The sequence below is a fragment of the Zootoca vivipara genome, chromosome 13, assembly GCF_965207765.1.
Source record: "Zootoca vivipara chromosome 13, rZooViv2.hap1.1, whole genome shotgun sequence".
Taxonomy (NCBI): domain Eukaryota; kingdom Metazoa; phylum Chordata; class Lepidosauria; order Squamata; family Lacertidae; genus Zootoca; species Zootoca vivipara.
Window position 1 is genome coordinate 35,128,445 of NC_142596.1, and position 19,734 is coordinate 35,148,178.

The 19,734-nt window shown below is 46.2% G+C and overlaps 1 protein-coding gene across 2 annotated transcripts; it reads left to right on the plus strand.

Moving 5' to 3' along the window:
* Window positions 1-1,527: 1,527 nt before the first annotated feature.
* Window positions 1,528-19,103, plus strand: METRN (meteorin, glial cell differentiation regulator). 2 transcript variants are annotated; one of them, XM_035131947.3, is made up of 4 exons: window positions 1,528-2,008; window positions 8,800-9,224; window positions 14,424-14,489; window positions 16,431-19,103. In XM_035131947.3, the coding sequence occupies exons 1-4, from the start codon at window positions 1,920-1,922 to the stop codon at window positions 16,745-16,747; spliced, it is 897 nt and encodes a 298-aa protein (XP_034987838.1). In that variant the 5' UTR covers window positions 1,528-1,919; the 3' UTR covers window positions 16,748-19,103. The 2 variants fall into 2 exon arrangements, with proteins under 2 accessions (XP_034987838.1, XP_034987839.1); XM_035131948.3 differs by having other exon boundaries at window positions 1,575-2,008; window positions 14,430-14,489.
* Window positions 19,104-19,734: the final 631 nt, after the last annotated feature.

Below are 19,734 nucleotides of genomic sequence, written 5' to 3' on the forward strand. Positions count from 1 at the left end.
CCTTGGGGTCTACTCCTGCCAAATCTCCAGTTACAAAGAATGTCAGTAGTCACAGCACAAGGTTCATAATCAATGTTGTGGTGGTGGTGGGTGTCCCCCCCTCCCCTTGTTAAAATAAATAAATAAAGAGGAAGGAAGTTAGATGCAAAGTCAAGCTGCAGCCTTTAATCAGCTGATCAGTACAAACTAGCAACTTGGGCTGCAATCCAAGCCCCACTTACCCAAGAGTAAACCCCATTTAATTCAACAGGCCTTGACTTTTGAGTAGACATGGTTCAGGTGGCACTGCAAAATTCTAACTGTCAATTCAGAACTGGATCTGTTACTCAGGAAATGCAATACGTACTGGAAACTGAGGAGAGCAGATCCACACCACAGATTTCAAGCATATCCAACACACATTTCAAACACACAACTCCCTCTGCCAAGAATCTTGGGGAATTGTAGTCATCGCCCCCCGCCGAGCTACATTTCTCAGGACACCTAACAAACTATGGTTCCCATGATTCTTTAGGAATAGTAGTCCCTAGCGACTTATTTGCACAAAAGTTTGAAACACACTGGTGCTACCTGGGAATTCAAATAAACCCCCCAAAAAGTGTGGTTTTTGAAGGTAATTTGTGGGGTTTTTTTTAGCTGTGCACTCTTCTCTCTGTGTGTCTCTGACATGGGTCTCACTGTATCCAACAGCATCCAAATGTAGGCAAAAACTACCTCCTCAACCTTGGGAAAATCTATAATCATAGAATTGTAGAACTGGAAAGGACCACGAGGATTGGATAGATGACTCTAATTTCTAGGATAGCTCAGTTGGTGGAGCATGAGATTCTTAATCTCAGGGTTGTGGGTTCAAGCCCCACATGGGACAAAAGATTTCTGCATTGCAGGGGGTTGGACTAGATGACCCTGGTGGTCCCTTCCAACTCTGATTCTATGAAAGATTCTATGTAGTCACATTTTCTAGAGAGTAATCTAGAAGCAGTGGGGGGGGTGAGGAGTGGGGTGAATACAGTACTGTATAGGGGAGGATGGAAGGGGAAGGGGTGGGAATGTTGAGGACTTATCTTGAACTGTTGCACTTTGTAACTTGTATAGAAAAGTTAGTTGGAAATAAAAAAACACCTAATAACAAAGAAACCCTGAATTTCTCACTCTCCGAAACAATATTTTTGCCTCCTTTGAAAAAGCAATTCCCAAAATCACAACTTCTACTTGCTCCTAATCCTATGGGATTTAAATGATGCCTTAATTTAAATGCACTCAAAACTATGAAAGCAAAGCATGCTTGCCTCTGCCTGCAATGGACTTCCACACATCTGGAGAAAAATATTTTCAGAGTCCGTCCGTCCGTCGCCCCCTTTTTTTGAAATCACATTGTTCTCAGAACCACTATTTGCTAATCTAGCGGAGAATCGCACCCTCCCCTTTGCCTGCATTCCGATTGGCCGAAAGTTTCCCAGCTTGGTTTTGATTGGGGAAACCGCAGAGGATCTCCACCCCACCCCCCCGCCCCGCATCTCCAAACTCATACACTCCCGGCTCTTCCCTCCGCCCGGGTTGAAACTGCCTTGCGCTCTGCAGGCGTATTATATAGTCCGTTTCAAACTCGCCATGAGAATCTCGGGAGCTTCCCATCTCTCTCCAGGTCTGTCTTGTCCCCGATTGCAGCGTCTCTCGCAGCGAGCGGGGGCGAGGACGCGCTGTTTCGCAGCCTGAAAAGAGGGGACGGAAGAAAAAGCGGGGAATTCCTTGCGAGGAGCCAGAAGAAAGCCGGCAGAGGGAGGAGATGGATGGTGGGGAGACTCGGGCGTTCCTAACTCCGCCAGCACATTCCAGGATGGTGCTCCAAAAGGATTCGTTCCCCTACATTTGATTCTTCTCCTCTCCTGCTTCTTTGCCCAGGAGTTAGAGACCCTAAGATGTCTTTGGCGTTGGGGCTCCTGGGCTTAGTTCTTCTGCATACAGCCCTTTGCAATTACTCAGAAGATCAGTGTAGCTGGAGGGGGAGGTAGGTATTAATACGGACAAATTTATTGCCTTCAAAACGTGTAGTCGAAAGTGATGCTGTTTGACCTTCGTTCATCTGCAACGGTTTTCATTCTCTCTCTGTCTTCGAAATACTAGGTTGTGTAGGTTCCTCAAACCTGCTGTGTTCCATGCTAGCAGCTAGAGTTAGAATAAGTCCTGGTAAGCATTAAGGGAGTCAGTGGTGCAATAGCAGTTCAAGGAGACAGGCAGAAAAAGAAATTAGATTTTGGATGCGGAAGTGGTGCAGGGTGTGAGTCTAGCCAACTTAAGTTTTACACAGAGTAGACCCATCGAAATGAATGGGCCTAAGTTAGCCAGGCTCATTAACTTCAACGGGATCTACTCTGAGTTGGAACCAACAGTGGCTACAACCCACAGCTTCTTATAAAGAGCAGGGTCAGATTCCCTTCAGGGTTTTGCAAAGTGAGCTGGTGATGGGTCTCCTTAACTGGCCCTTTTATGTTGCAAAACCATGTCCTGGTGCTGGTATGGCATCCTCCTTAACTGATTGATTTTAGGTTTTTCATGGAATTACAATGGGACTTGGCTGCTGGTTATTGTTATTTTCCCCCTAGCAAGTGGAGATTGGGAATTCTATATGTGCATACTCAAAAATATGACTTACTGAGTTCAGTGGAACTTTACTTCCAGAAAAGATTTTCAGCTTATCTTGTTCTGATATTTTATGGATAAGAGAGGGAGAAGTATTGGAATCTCCTCCTGTTCTTTGACAAGTTTACCAGAAAGACAACTGAGGTCATACTTACTTAAGAGTTTAACTTTCCTCCTGGCTTAGTAAACATTGATTGTCCTAAACCATCCTTGTGCACAGGCCATAATTCTGGTCTTCTGCTAGGGACACCTAACTTATACTGCCTGAAACTGATTGAGTGATTTTGTGGACTGGTTCTTTGTGCCTATGAGTGGCCTAATTTATTAAAGGGAGAAGAATTGTATGGTGTGGAGAGGGAACTGCCCTGGTAGCTGCCATTTCTTCATTTTTCTTGGGTGCTGAAAAAAATGGACCCCTGGGATTAAAGTACTTTCATGGGGTTCATTACTCATCTATTATGGGTTGCTCAGAGTAGACCCACTGGAAATAATGGACATTACTAGCTTACATCCATTAATTTCAATGGGTCAGCACTGAGTATAGCTTGGATACAACCCTATCCTGAACTACTCAAAGGCTCAGGGTAGTATTGCTGGTTCTCCCACTCCATTCATGTCTGCAGACATCCACTGTGAGAACAGGATGCTGGACCATTGGACTGATTCAACAGGGCTGTTCCTACTTTCTTTAAAAAAATTAAAGTTTAGTTGATTACATTTATATTAGAAAAAATAGTTTTGAAACTTTTAAAAAAGAATTTGCACATGTGTTGCCATTTTAGAAAAGCACATTCTTTTAAAAAGAGAGAAGCAAGTAAGAGGCATTCCCTCATGTATGAGGGAGAAAGGGATAAAGACTCTTTTAGGATGGTGCTTGTCATTTGAATCTTAAAAGTACTGCAAAATAGGAGAAAAACCTCTGCCTGATTGCTAAATTGGCTCATGACATTGTTAATCTCAGGGTCGTATGTTCGAGCCCAATGTTGGGCCAAAGATTCATGCATTACAGGGGGTTGAACTGGATAGCCTTCATGATTCCTTCCAACTCTACAATTGTATGATTAGCTAGAGGCATCTGATTTTAGTGTGCTACAAGTTTTTCTTCATTTTCTGAGCAACCAATTAAATAGAGCGGCCCTTTTTTTTTTGCAAAGTGTGCTGCAGTAGCAAACTGAATCCATAAAGTTTTTTGGATTTGGCACCAGAAAGGCTTAGTTTGTTTTTAATATTATATCCAATCTTTCTCTAATTGAAGCTGGTTTGTGACACTAGTTGCTGTGCTGATGTCCAGAATGCTGGCCACACTTCAGTGCATGCATGCCTAGATTGAGATGCGGGGGGTCATAAGAACAGCTGCGCTGGACCGAAGCCTCTGCTTTAAAAAATAATAATAATCTGACAAGCTGTGTGGCTGCAGGCAACAGTACAACTAGGTAATTTTAGATGGTGGGATTTATGGGCCTAAATCCCTATTGCCCCACCCCCAGTAATGGGTTTTACTTCGCCTCCATCAAAATGTGTTGAGCCAGCCCTGTTGCATTCCAGGGCCCTGTTTCTTATTCTGCTGAGTTGGGGCCCCACCATAGAATCATAGAAATGTAGAGCCCCCTGTGATGCAGGAATCCTGCCCACAGACACCCCGGGTGGGGGGCTTGAACCACCAAACTTTTGATGAACAGGAAAGCGCCCTGACCCATTCCACCACGGGATCATCTGCCCTAAAGTCCTGCCCTAATGGCACCACTGGCTAGAGGAGAAAACATTGGAGTTAGGCTGAATGCTTCTGAGCTATTGTGGCTTGTGGGACTCAAAATGTTTCGGATATCTGAACACGATGGCTATGCGATTCCTCCACAGTTGGAGGTAGTAACGTGTCTGAATGCCACTTGCTGGAAACTGCAGGAGGGGACTGCCCTTGGGCTTGGGGCTTGCTTGCAGTCATCTGTTTGGCCACCATGAGAACAGGATGCTGGACTACCGTAGACGGGCCATTGGTCTGATGCAGCGAGGTCCTTCTTACCTTTTGCTGTCTTATACTGAGTCAGACCACTAGTCCATCTAGGCCAGGCATGCCCAAAGTCCATTTTGGGAACCTAATCTGGCCCGCCCCGGATTTATTTATTGGGGTGAAATCCTTTAAAAAGCTCAAAAACTTCGGGGTAAAATTGTAAACAAAGCTCAACAAGCTCAGCCTTCACGCTTGTTCACTTCATCAAATCTGGCCTCTTTGAAAAAAGTTTGGGCACCCCTGATCTAGGCCGATGTTTTCTAGACTGAAGGGCAGCAGCTCTCTAGGGTTTCAGACAGGGATTGGCCCTGGGACCCTCTGCATGCAAAGCAGAGGCTCTACCACTGAGCTACGGCGCCTCCCAATTTCAAAAAGCAACCAAAGAACACGTCATACTGTACTTCCTTTGTGTAGAATCCTGAAATGTGACGCAGCAATGGTGGGGTAGACCGGAGGGAAGGAGGCAGCGCCTGTGTATGGCCACTTACAGGACATCATATCTAGCAAAGACAATGAGAAGTCAATGCAGAGATTGGAGCATGGCTGGCTTGGCCAGTTTAGCCTCCTCTCTATGGCAGCCCCTTGTGGCATGCATTGCAGTAGCCGAGCTGAGAAATACTGGAGATTTGTTTTTTTGCACGTTGCAGCATCAATGGTAACCTTGCACTTGAAATGCACTTAGAGAACGTATTGAGATTGCATTGGAATTATCATAAATTCACCATAATTTATTTCCTTCCCACATAATTTAGTATTCAGTAGTTGTATCCTGTGGGAAATGCAAGAAAGAATGACAACATTGTTAGGTTGTGCGGGGGCTTTGAAAGCTGGTTTGTTGTTTTTTAAAGTCGACTAAACAGGCCATGCTGGGTTTGGTGAGCAAATGCTCTGTTACAATTTCCCCTCTTTTAGCAGCTGTTCCCCCTGGGAGGTGGGGCAGTCCCGGCCCTTGCTACCTTATAGAGCAAAGGTTGCTGCTGCAGCTCAGCTGAATCAATTCAGCTGTTGAACCACAGACAGCTGGCGATAGTTGTTGTGTGTCTTATTATTATTATTATTATTATTATTATTATTATTATTTTCAGCGTTATTACGCAATCAATGAGCATAACACCTTTTAGGGAGTGCAAGCAGACGAGTCTCCATCCTGATGGGTTTATGATCCAAAATGCAACATAGGGAAAACATCAGAGGAAGGGGAGTCAGGACAAGCGAGGGGCCCTCCAGACTGGTGCTTTTTTGCGGGTGTATTCTGCAACATTTGTATGTTTACATTTGCAAACTGCACTGAACCCTTTCGATCGTATTGAAGGCATAGTTTAATAGGTCTTTTTATATTAAAATAATTGAACTTAGAAACTTGTATTTTTCCAGGGTTGATGACTGACCAGTATTGATTTAGATTGCCCAGTATAATCTGACCCAGAGGTCTTTGACTATGTACCAACCACTTCTCTTTTAAGCCTTAAAATGCACACACACACACACACACACACACACACACACACACATATAGGTGCTTGTTCCTCTCATTAATCCTGTAGGACAAGTGTTCTTCCTCCTGTGTCCTTTGCAGAATGTCCAAGATGAAAATGGGAGGTGGGGGAGGTATCTGCAGCCAAAGCAGCCTTTTGAAAATAACTCACAGCTGTAGGGCAGGAATAATTCAGACTGCAAGAGCTTTGGAGAATTCAGCCTGTTAGTTCTACTCAGAGAGGACTCACAGAAATTGGTGGGCATGACTTATTTATGCACATTCATCTTAATAGGTCTACCCTCAGTAAAACTTAGTTGGCTACAACCTTCTGTTTTCTGAACAGGTGTGTGTCTATGAATATGAATGAACTGGGTACTGCAGTCCATGAACAGGCGAACCCTCAGACTTCATTCATAAAGAAGTGGCCCACTGTGTCTTCTAGCATAATGTGTTTGCTTTTGTGGGGCCTCTAGAGGGCAGCGTAACAGGGTTTTGGAGGGGCGTGTCGGGTGTGTGACACAGCTGCCGCATCTGTTTCTCAGTTATCTTGATCCTTTGCAGAGCAGATGAGTCACTTTTGCTGCAAAGTGGCAAGTCTCTCCAGAGTCTTCAACCATCTGGACGGCATCGTGCTGCAAGAGGCATCTTTTCTGTCCATGGCTTGGGAATAGGATGTCCAGGTGTCCTACTTTACAGGGGGAAGTCCTCTATTCCAAGGGTGGGGAACCTTGGGCCCAGCAGCCAAGTGCAGCCCTCCAGGCCTCTGGCCCTCGAAACTTTCTCCAGGCCATGCCCTTTTCTCACAAGCTACACCCCCAGTGGCCCCTGCGTTACAACCTGAGTGTTTTTCCCAGGCGGAGCTCCATCCCTGTACTCTGCTAAAGCCTCTGGTTTGTCTGGATCAGGCATCCCCAAACTGCAGCCCTCCAGATGTTTTGGCCTACAACTCCCATGATCCCTAGCTACCAGGACCAGTGGTCAGGGATGATGGGAATTGTAGTCCAAAACATCTGGAGGGCCAAAGTTTGGGGATGCCTGGTCTGGATGCAAGTTAGAGAAGAGTGTGTGACACCATGTGTGGAAAGTAGCCTATCACACAGAGGGGAAGTGGACATATGTTGCTCCACCCACTTTGGTCTCTGGCCCTGCCCACCACTGGCATGTGGCCCCTGGAAGGTTTTCCAGAAGTGAATGCAGCCCTGAGACTGAAATTTGTTCCCTGCCCCTGCTGAATTCAATGGAGCCCTCTGTTCGAAGGGCCGTGTGGCCTAAATCCAGAAAATGGGCTCTAGCCAATGCTAGTCCTACTCACAGTAAACCCATGGAAATTAACAGACAGGTCTAACTTAGGCTCAGGAGGGTAACTGAATCTCCTCCGAGTTAAACTTCATTGTGTTATAACAATAAGAAGCAAGAGTGGCAGCAACCTTCAACTTACCCACAAATGTTTAGCGCCTAAGCCGCCAAGCAGGTCACCAACTTCCTCCTCCTGCTGAGATGTATTTCTATTTAAAGTAGAGTAATTATGTTTAAATTTGCATTTTTACATATACGCTAGCACCATACATTTTTTGTGGCGGTGAAAAACGAACTGCCAGTACTCATATCTTGATAAAAATGCTGTGAGTGCCAGCACAAAATGGCAAAAAAAGGAGAGGTGACATCACCGGTGGAGATAACCACAGAAAAGCTCTTGCATTAGCATATTCAGAGTTTGTACAAATCTGTTGTCTTTTGTCATTTTTTGTGATGCATTTCATCTGTTTTGACAAAGAGTAAGGGGCAACTCTAACTGGGGAGAGGAGGGCAATCTGAACAGGTGTTAATGATGCAGAGGCAAGTTCTGAGAATGTGGCTGGGAAATACTCATGGGACTTAATTATTGGCCACTGTGTCTCCCTGAGAGCTCTCCAACCGCCAGGCCCCGCTCTGACTTTAGTTAGGTCAGGCATCCCCAAACTGCGGCCCTCCAGATGTTTTGGCCTACAACTCCCATGATCCCTAGCTATCAGGAACAGTGGTCGGGGATGATGGGAATTGTAGTCCAAAACATCTGGAGGGCCAAAGTTTGGGGATGCCTGAGTTAGGTGCTGGAGAACAGCAGCAATAGTCAGGGGTGGCCCAATAAATCTTGCTGCTTACAGCAATGGACCAGATGCTGATGCTGTCGTTCTATGCCATACACCACTGCAGGGCAGCCCAGGATGTTTGGTCACTCCAGGAAAAACTGAAAAAGCCACCACCCTGCCTCTTCCTCCTCTCTGGAGGCACCATTGCCTGGAGGCAGCCCAGGGAGTAAAAGGAGGCTGGAGAGGAGCGTGGGGCATTGGGCACAGCGGCACCACCCCTCTCAGCTGTCTGGAGGCTGCCCCAGTGTGAGCTGACCCTGGTCCACTGCATTGGCCATTGGTGATGGGTAGACATTTTTTCACACCTGGGAGCAGCAGACTAGCTTGGGAGGGTGCTATGTAGCACACACAGCTCTGTTCTCCAACGTCTCACCTCTCACACCCTTTCAAACCTACCTTCCCAGCCCTAACTTGCCTCTCTTTGCTGATATTCTTATGATACCAGTTGTTGCCTTCTTCCTGACTGATGTGTGTCCTGACTTGGGAACCCACAAAACTGCCCCGGCTTCCTTGTTATACTAACTCCTTTCCACTATTCTTTGCAGTGGTCTGTCGCAGGAATCGGGCAGCGTGGAACAGATCTCCTTGCACTGTGCTGAGGGATCCCTGGAGTGGCTGTACCCGGCAGGAGCCTTGCGCCTGAGCCTTTTCCCCCGCCTTCCCACAGGCACCACCAGCAGAGAGACCCCCAGGCGGGTGACAGCCTGCATTAAGTCCTCCAACAGCTTCCGAGGAGCTCAGATTTACTTGGAGAGGGACGGCGTCTTGGAGCTCCTCCTCTCGGAAGCCGACGCTACCTTGCAGCCCAAGGTGCGCTGTTTTAGCTGGCTGCCCAAGGAGAAGGTAGCTCTGTTCCTCCAGTCCACCTTACACCAGGACATCAGCCGCCGGATCGCTGCCTTCCGCTACGAGCTGCGGGGTGACTGGAACTCCCGCTTCTCGTGGCCGTCCAGGAACCTTAGCATGGAAGGTAAAGTTCTCTTGGCTTTCATGGCTGGGCTTGTGGGGGGAACATTTGTGATGCATCCATGGTAGTATTTTCTCAAACTTCTGTCTTCTAGCTCAGGCATGTCCAACAGGTAGATCATGATCTACCGGTAGATCACTGGATGTCTGCAGTAGATCACTGGTAGATCATTGGCTCCCCCCAAAGAAACTGAACAACTGTGGCTCCCCTTAAAAAAGCTCAACAATTTACCTTCTTCCTGAATAAAACTCAACAACTTTGACCTGAAACCCCCCCCCCCAAAATGGGCCTTCCTCCTTCCTAAAAAAGCAGCTCAACAACTTTGACCTGAACTGCCAGTTTCTGTAAGTAGATCGCAGTTGCTTGGGAGCTGGCCACCCCTGTTCTAGCTTATCAAACCCAGAAACAGACACCTACTCCACACATGAGCATAGAGAGATCCTTGTGCCAGACCAAGAGAACGTTCAGCCATGCCAAATCATGGCTTGTGCTAAGCGAAGAGTTTAGAACTGCCTTCCCCAATCGGGGGGGGGGCACCAGGTTGGGGAAGAGTGGTTTAGAACCCAAAGCAAGGTTTGAGCTTCCAAACATAGGCGTGTTCAAAAATTGAAACATTTACTTCCGGGTTTACGGCGCTCAAGTTCATTAATGGAGACGTTCGAAAACAGAAGTACCACTGTATAAGTCAGGCATAGGCAAACTCCAGTCCTCCAGATGTTTGGGACTACAAATCCCATCGTCCCTAGCTAACAGGACCAGTGGTCAGGGATGATGGGAATTGTAGTCCCAAACATCTGGAGGGCCGGAGTTTGCCTATGCCTCGTATAAGTTGAAGGACAAACAACTCTGAAGTAAAGCAGTTCAGTTTAGTTCCTTAACTTTTACTTGTAGAACCCTCACATTCAAAGCATGAGACTCTTAATCTCAGGGTTGTGGGTTGAGAGTCCCAGATAGGGCAAAAGGTTCCTGCATTGCAGAAGGTTGGACTAGATGACCCTTGTAGTCCCTTCCAACTCTACAGTTCTATGAAAGATGGCATTCCTCAGAATACAAGATTCGGGAGAGGGCCAGGGACAGAAAAATGGGTCCACATAACCAGCATTCCTCTCTGTTGCTGGCTGTTCACCTGCCTTCTGCCAGATGAGCAGTGGAAAAGGCAATGGAATAGGACCAGCATCCTCTTAGCTGGGTCTTTCCCTCTGCCTTGCAGTAATGCAGATTTGGCCCAGGAGAAGATAGCACCAGTGGCGGCGACACTGGCAAGGAGGGCCAAGGTTTTACATTTTGGTTCATTAAATGTGTATATTGCTTCTCACTAAAAGGTCCTGAAGCAATATACAAGTAAGTGAAAGATACAGTAATACATATGCAAAAACATATTTTAAAAAATATAATAAAATGTAATAGCATTGGGGCTGCCAACAATCCCCAGGAAAGGAAATATATATTTGCCTGGTGGTGCAGTGATGCTAAGTTTGGGGCCAGGCAGGCCTCCCTAGGGAGAGCATTCCATACAGAAGGGCTTGCTGCAGTGAACGCTCTTTTTCTTGACACCACACTCTGTGCCTGGCTTGCAGGGAAGGGCTTTGGATGATGATCTCAGGGTCCAGGCAGGCTCACCTAGGGGTCCCCCTGTATAAGACTTTATAAAGGTCAAAACCAACTCAGGACATTTTGCCCAAGATCCTTTGAAATCTGAAGTTGACACTTAGGAGGTAGGGCAGTTTCTCACTTTTCCAGACTTAAGTACAATTCCCTCCATTTTAGCTCAGCTGGTAGAGCACGTGACTCTTAATCTCAGGGTCATGGGTTCAAGCCCCATGTTGGGCAAACGATTCCTGCTTTGCAGGGATTTGGACTAAATGATGCTCATGGTCACTTCCAACTCCACAATTTTATTATTTCTATACAAGATTTTTTTTAGTTCCCATCCTTGAATTTCTCCTAATATACACATTTACTATGCAATCTACCCTAATATGCACATCTTTGCGAACCAATTTTCCCCAATATAATGCATTTCTCTATATTATTTCCACTAATATATGCATTTTATGCACGCTTTACCCCCAGTACGTGCATTTTTGCGCACATTATTTGGCTGGGGAAATGAATGGGAAAATTTGGAGAAGCGCCCGTTTTGAAAGATAGATGTGTTTCAGTTTGCATATTGTTTTGGGAAATGTACATTACCTTTAAACATGATCTGAATTGAATTCATCCCCCATCCCCATTCAGGGAAGAACAAATCAAGGGAGGCTCAGTGCTCTCAAGCTCTGTTTCCAAGCTTTCCAGAATCATTTCCCTGGATATTGCTAGGAACTGAATGCTGGAACAGATGAATATTTGCATCATATTCCTATAGTGCTGTGCATGCCTATTGTGTTACAAGGGGCACATGCGTAGGATCATGAGCCACTGTGGTGTAGTGATTAGAGTGCTGGACTAGAGCCTGGGAGACCTGGGTTCAAATCCCCACTCAGCCATGAAGCTTGTTGGGCCAATCATTGCCTCTCAGCCTAACCTAGCACCCAGGGTTGCCATGTACGCCACCTTGAGCTCCTTGGAGGAAAAGGAGGCTAGAAATGTAAAATTAAACAAATAAAAGAAGGAGGCAACATGACTATGCTAAGTGCTGTTGGAAAGAAAGTGTGCATGTAGCTGGGGTTGTTTGCTTTTTCTTTGGTGTGGAAATAAGGTTGCCACACAACCAGAATATTTATGTCCTGATCAGAATGGTGCTCTTTTTAGCCTAAGTGTGAGGAAGCTTTTTCAACCCTGGGGCTGCATTCCCTCGTGGTCAACTTTCTGGGGGCCACATTTCAGTGCTGGGTGAGGGCCAGGGGCAAAAGTCTGTGAGACGATGGATGTGACTCATTCCCTTGTGGAGTGCCTTAGCCCAATCCAAGAGTTGGTTCAGCAATTCCAGGCTCAAACAGCACACTGGGCTTTCTGCAGGCAGGCAAGAAAGCGTTCCTTTCACAAAGCAACAGCTTTCTATAATGGTCAGAGTACTATGACTCATATATCTTTTTAAAAAAAAAGAAGTCTTTCCCCACTTGGGGTAAAGGAACTCTGCACATGCTCTGAGGCACCCTGATGCTAGAGCATTTGCAAACCAAACATGGAAACGGTCTTAATTTGCTTCCCAGGCTTAGGAAAGCGGAAACTCCTTTTGCTGTTGTTGCATTTCAAGGACTCCAAATGCTGTGTGGGCCTCCCTCACAGCAAGGGGAGGAGGTGGGCAAGTAACCCAAGCCGTCCGGAGTGTGCACAGCAATCGAAAACACAAGGCCGGAGAAGGAACATCTAATCGGTCTCATCTCTGAGCTAACAAAAGTCCAGTGTGCGGCAGCGTAGCGGAGTCACCCGCCAAGACGTTCAGCTGCATCGCAGATAAGGCCTGAACATGGTTACCATAGCAACCCTAGGCATTCTCCCCAACTGGGGAATGGCTTTTTTTAAAAAAACCTTTTTCTTGGCTTTGTCTTGAGAAATGTTGGCACTTACGGCACAACCCAGCACAGAGTTAGGCACACTTGAGCCCTACCAGCTTAGCTCTCTAATGCCAACGGGATTGTGACCAGAGGGCATCTTAGGAAAATAGGAGGCTGCCTTCTACCAAGTCAGACCATTTTGTCAGGCCTATTTGTTTATTACATTTCAATCCCGCCTTATCCTTGCAACAATCTTGTGAGGTAGATTAGACTAAGAGGCTGACTAGTTTCAAACAACCTTCTACAGGTACTTAAACCTGAGAAGACCAGTTAGTTGGAGCATGGTGCTTAAAATGCCAAAATTTCTACAGTATTTTGTTTGGCTGTAAATCTTAACTCTTATTAAGCATATTCTTTCCATTAAACACTAGGAGCAGAAGGAGAAGCTTAAACCTAAACCTTAATACATGAAGAGTTTGAAAACTCACAACAACCCTGTGAGGCAGGTTAGGCTGAGAGGCAGTGACTGGCCCAAGGTCACCCATTGAGCTTCATGGCTGAGTAACGTCGGAAGCCTTGTCTCCCAGCTCTTAGCCCAACTCTCTAACCACGACCCGCCTCCTGATCAAGGATGAGGAAACTGTGCCCTTCCAGATCTTGATCGGAGTCAGTCTGAATGGTGAACAGCCAGCAATAATGGGAATTGCAATCCAACAACTTCAGAAGGGCTACTGGCTCCTCAAATATTGTGTGGCGGTGGCTTTCAAGGGATTTGGTCCAGGAATCTTTCCCAGCTCTTCCTGCTCAGCAGAGAAGCCCCACATTGCAGTAATCCAGTCTTTTTTTTTAAAGCAATTTATTAAAATTTCCAAATAACCACATTAAAGACAATAATCAAAACAAACATTCAAAAACAAATACAACACACACACAATTATCTTTTTAACAATTCTTCCCAAATCTCTCATTCCCAATGCTCTACCGAGCTTGACTTCCCTCCCTCCCCTCATTTGGTTTTCTTTTCACCTCTTATCTCGCAGTTCCTTTATTCCATCCATTTAAAGTCAATTCGTAGGATTTATTTCAATCCTGCAAGTGTCTTTAAACTTCTACAGTTCTCTTCCATATAATCCACGAATTTACTCCAATCTTTTTGGAACCTTGTTTCACCCTGGTTCCGGATCCTGCTAGTCAGTCTTGCTAATTCCGCATGGTCTATCATTTTTGTCTGCCACTCTTCAATCGTCGGTAAATCCTGAGTTTTCTATTTTTGAGCTAACAAAGTCCTGGCCGTGGTTGTCGCATACAAAAATATTATATAGTCCTCCCTTGCAATCTCTTGTCCAATAAGTCCTAATAAAAATGTCTCAGGTTTTTTGGGAAAGGTATACCTAAGAATATTTTTCAGTTGCAGTAATCCAGTCTTGAAGTAACCAGTGCATGAACCGCTGTGACCAAGTTTTCCCAGCCCAGGAGCAGTTGATGTTGTACCAGTCACAGCTGATAAATGATGCTTCTAGCCACAGAGGCTGAGTCTCTAGTGTCAAAGATGAATAGAGTATACAAGCCACTTTCCATATTGTCAAGTGAAAATCACCTGACCCAAACATGCCCTGGACTGCTATTTCTCCTTCCCCTCCATAGATGAAGCAAACTTTTCACGATGCCTTTCTATGCTTTACTTCTGCCCTTCTCTAAAGAACTACTATTGGATAGTGAGGCTGGCATGAACTCTGAGTGACTGTTTCCTTTTTCTCTTTGGAAGATGCAGGGAGCTGCCGTCCGTGTAACAACACTGAGATTCTGATGGCCGTTTGCACTAGTGATTTTGGTGAGTACATCTTCCTCAACGTCACGTTTTCCACTCCTCTCTTCAGCATCGTAAATTGAAGCTGCCTTATACTGAGTCATTGGTCCATCTAGCTCAATATTGCCCACACTGACTGGTAGCAGCTGCTCAGGATTTCAGACTTCTGGACTGGCCCAATGCGAGAGCAATCCTTATTGCATTCATCATTGCAACCAACCCTGTGATTGTGAATTACTTACCTAATGTTACCCAGGGACCCAGGCCTAAGAATTGTTAATTGCACAGCTCTTTCTTTTGCTTTTTGCTTTTACATGGGGGGGGGATGCCATAGAAATCACTTTTAATAATGCATGTGCAGCTGTGAAAGCTAAAGCCTGCCCTTCTGGAACTCTGTCCTCTGTCCCTGCCTGTTGCTTAAGTAGCTAACCAGGAGCTGCCTGCCAGTCCGGGCTGAGGCACCAGCAGCCAGAGCTGCCCCCACAGAGCAACTCGCTCCCCAGCTGGGATGATGTGGCCTTTCCATTCTCCCCTTTAAATGCCTGCACACTCAAGGCTGTCCGGCTCAGTGGGCAGTTGCCAATTATTGCCCCGCACGCTCTGCTAACCTCCAGATTTGCAACCCTAAACAATAGGAGAAGGGGGTCAGGGGGTCTGCTGGCTGCCCACTCCAAAGTTCCCATGGCAACCAGGAAGTCAAACAGGAGAACAAGGGGATTTGCCACGCCGGATCAGATCACGAGCCTGTCAGAATGATCTCGGAGGGGCTAATTCTTGCTGATTTGGAGGAAGCCAAAGGCACCTGTGTGTAAGCAGGCTAATAGCTGGATTCCTCTCCATAATTGGCTAGATCTGACCAGTTACACTCAGCTGTAGCCTTAGAGCTGGGTGCCGCTACAGAACCACTTCTGTTGATGGATTTGGTTGAGTTGTGTTTCCATGCTGCCTTTCGGTGCAGGGACTGCCAGTGTGGCTGAGAAAAATAAAAATAATAAAACAAAGCCCAACAGCAATAATGTAAAGCATTGATTTAGAAATGCCAACAAATACATAAAAGCCAAGCAAGCAATAACTGATTTGTGTGTGGTCAAACACATGCCAAAACAAGTTTTGCTGTTTGCCTAAAGCAAGGATGGGGAACCAATATCGGGTCCTGGGGCCAAGTGTGGCCCTCCAGGCAAATCTGTCTGGTCCTTGGAAATCTCTACAAGCCACAATCGCCAGCCCTGCTCCATGACCTCCTCAGGTGCTTTTGCCTAGCCAGAATATGTCCTTGAACTGTGGCAAAGCCTCTTGCTTCCTGAGTAGAAGACAGAGAGAGTTGTGTGTCAAAACTTCTGACTTTTGCAGAGCTGGAGTGCAGCCTATTGTACAAAAATAAGAGCCCCATCACCTGCTCCATCTACTTTTTGCCTCTGGATCCACCCACAACTGGCATGCCCCCCACCAAAGCTTACTGTTGAGGGGTGAACTACAGTTCCCAGGATTTTTTTTGGGGGGGGGATATGCTTTAAATGTGCTTTAGAAGATGCATGGTGTGTGCACATGGACGTAGCCAGGATTTGGGGGGGGCATGACTTTTGGGGGGCAGAACCGATGTGATTAGTCAGTTAAGTATTTCTATTGTTTTACTTGATTTGGGGGGGCAGCTGCCTCCCTGCCCCCCCTTGACTATGCCCATGTAGTCCGTGGTTTGTAGGATTTCACACACACACACACACACACACACACACACACACACACACGGGTTTTATCAGTGTGTCACTGCTCTGTAAGTAATTGTTGACATTGAATTGATATATCTCATTGACTGTGCTATTTTTAGTCTCTAAGCCGCCGTCCATTTGGATTTAATCTGCTGTTCTCCCTGTGTGTGTGTGTTTTGTAAAACTGCTGTTGGCCAGTATATTTGTTTAAACAAACATACAAACGTTTCTGTTTTCTCCACTCCTTCCACCCCCACAGTCATCCGTGGCAATATTCGGACAGTCTCCAATGACATGGAGTCGCAAGAATCCATCATCGGTGTCACTGCCACCCGGATCCACCGCCAGAAGTTTGCCTTGTTCCAACCGGTTGGCAAATATGGGAAATCCACGGGCAGCATCCGTACTCTGCTACGGTGTGGGGTGAAGCCAGGACCTGGCAGCTTCCTGTTCACTGGGTGGCTGCATTTTGGGGAGGCTTGGCTCAGCTGCGCTCCTCGCTACAAAGACTTCCGCCACATCTATGAGGGCGCGCGCCAAGCTCACGAAAACCCCTGCGAAGTCTCCTTGGACTGATTTGAGATGGCAAGTGGGTGGCAGGAGTCCTGCCCCAGATTTTGTCAAGAGGGCAAGATCCACACACACACAAACAAACCACACCATGACCATGACCATGCTGAAAATGGCATTTCCTGGCTTAACAGTGGTAGGCGAGACTTGTCTTTTGAACCCAGAGGGAACAAGCTCTTTTCTTTCCTGTATGAGACTGATGACCCTACCCGTAACTTTCTCATTGGGTCTCTCCAGCAAAGGGAGGAATTGTAGGCCAAGCAAAAGGGCAACTGAGCTGCTCTCTGCTTAGGTTGGAACATGCCACAAATTGCATAAAGGGAATTGAGAATCTCCCAGTGTGGGGAATGTTGTCTTGCTCAGGACCTTTTTATCCTATTTTCTTCTGGAGCGCCAAATCAAACCCACACCTAAAAATAAGTGCATGGTGCCCTTCCTGTGTGCCCCCCCCCCAAGAAAACCCCTGTTGCTAGTGCCTATGGATTGCATATGCATTACCATCCCTCCCAACAGGAAATAGCATCACAGACAAGGAGACACTTCATTCGCTGCTCCTGCCTCCTTCCCAGTTTCTGGATGAGCTAAGGAAGCCTGCAAAGCGACCTCGTCTGTCTCCCCCTTCTGCGGCTTCCTTGACGAGAGAAACACCAGGATTACATCTCAGTCAGTGACCAAAAACATAACAGGAATGTGATTCTCTTTTGAAAAAGTACAGTCTTGATTTTCATTGGAACACCTTCATTCAATCAAACGTGGCAAAAGACATCAGGTAGGAAGGGAAAGTGAGCAAGAAGTAGAAGTGAGAAGTCCGTTTGCCCCTTCTTGGGTTTTGCAGGCGGGCCTCAGACCTCCATGTGAACTGGTGAATGGCAGGCCGGGTCATTTCCTGCTGCCAAGTCAGCCAATGGTGGCAGGAATTTGGAGGGTGTGCCCCTGGGCAGAGGACCAACCGCCCAATGGCAGCGCTTAGCCCCATGCCCAGGGCCAGGATATATAGCGGGTCTGCCTGGCCTCTCTCTTCCTTCACCGGTTCTGGAGGGTCGAGCTCCGTTGGATCGCATCGTGGAATTTTCCTCCCTGATTGAACCATGGGTCCTGGATCGTTCATTCCTGCTGGCATGCTTCGCTCAGTGCACACCTTTTTTTTTTAAAGGCTTGCACCAGCACAACACTTGAGATGCCATAGATATGGCCATAGCTCAAAGGTGGGCAACCTGTGGGCCCTGCTTCGCCCATCATTTGCAGCCAGCATGGCCAGTGTTGAGGGACGATGAAGTTGTAGGTACACCAAAATCCTGCAGGGCTACAGGTTCCCCAACCCTATCAACCTTTCATGTTTCTCTGCCCCTATGAATTCCAAATCTAGATAATCTAGTCCAGGCATCCCCAAACTGCGGCCCTCCAGATGTTTTGGCCTACAACTCCCATGATCCCTAGCTAACAGGACCAGTGGTCGGGGAAGATGGGAATTGTAGTCCAAAACATCTGGAGGGCCGAAGTTTGGGGATGCCTGGTCTAGTCCATCGAATATGGATTTCTAACCCAGCTTCAGTGATGAGCTCAGGTGTTAAGGACCCAATCCCAGGTGGTGGTGCAGCTTTTTCTGGCAAAATGTAATTCCCCTGCCTCTCTCCAGATATTGTTGGACCCCCCCCCCCACCTTGTTGAGGTGTGGGTTTTTTGTATGTGTCATTTTTTTTTGCTTGTTTGTTCTTACATATTTGAAAACCTAATAAAAACAAATTTAAAAATACAGGTTCAGAAAATGCAAAACAAGCAAGCAAGCAAAACAATTTAAGCTTGAGAAATTAGCCTGTCTACAAACCACCTTAAATCAGTTTTATTAATCCAGTTTAAATTAAACCTCTGAAAATCTCAGTTTAGGTAAACCCTTAAAACTAGTTTTCAGTCCAGTAATTATTATTATTATTATTACAAGTGAGGATTGAAGGAGTATCATGTGCACTAAAGTTATAACGATACCAAATTTGTGATTTTGTTTTTTTTTAAATCTAAATTCTATTGTAATGTTTATGTGTATGTGTGGTTTCTTTCATTTTCTTTTCTTTTAAAAAGTATAATGTTAATATAATGTGAATCACCACAGTCAGAGAAACACTGCCAGATGCATTTGGGCCGTCTGTAGTAATTTTTAGACCAAAAGCAAAACAAAATGCTGAGAAGATCTGTAATATTTTAAATATAGTTTTTGTACATATTCATGTCTGTGTACAGGTCAAGAGAGACAAATCTGACTCTATGTAGCTTGTAATGGTGGGATTTTCCCCCCCATTATTTGTTCTTTTTTAATCTTGCATTTTTCTTGGGGCTGGGAGGGTACATTAAAAATGCTTCTTAGTAATGCCTGATCTATGGTGATTTCTCTCCCTGGCTGGGTTTATTCTTTCGCCCCTTGGCAGTCTTCAAACAAAATGAATGGGGCACTCGAAAGAGCTGGAGGATGGTCAGCTAGATAATTATTTGTCTAGGGAAGCAGCCGAAACAGCAGCGGTCAAACGAGCTCGAATAATTTAACAAGCTCTGGAATGTGCGGTAGCAAAGGACAAGGCCGGAGCATTGATTTTGGCACCTGAGGCGGAAAATCCCAATGAGCTGCACATTGCACACACAAGCACACAAACGTATAATAACTGACCAGTTGCCACCTTTGACGAGTTTCCCAGAAATGCAACTCAGTGAGCGAAGGAATGGAAGCATTGGGACACAGAGCTCTGTTGTTTCAAGTGTTTTCCTCATTGCCCAATGCGCTTGTTGTGGAGGCAGGGGTTGGGAACCTCAGGCCTGGGGGCCAAGTGTGGCCCTCTAGACCTCTATCTTGCCCTTCTCTGGACCTGTTTCACACCCTGAATGTATTTTCCTGGCTGAAATGTGGCCTTGAGCGCTTGCTGGTCTGGATGGAAGATGGAAAGCAGGACGTGCCGGTGTGTGTAGAAACTCATTGACTGTGCAAAGGTAAAATTAGCATGCCTTGC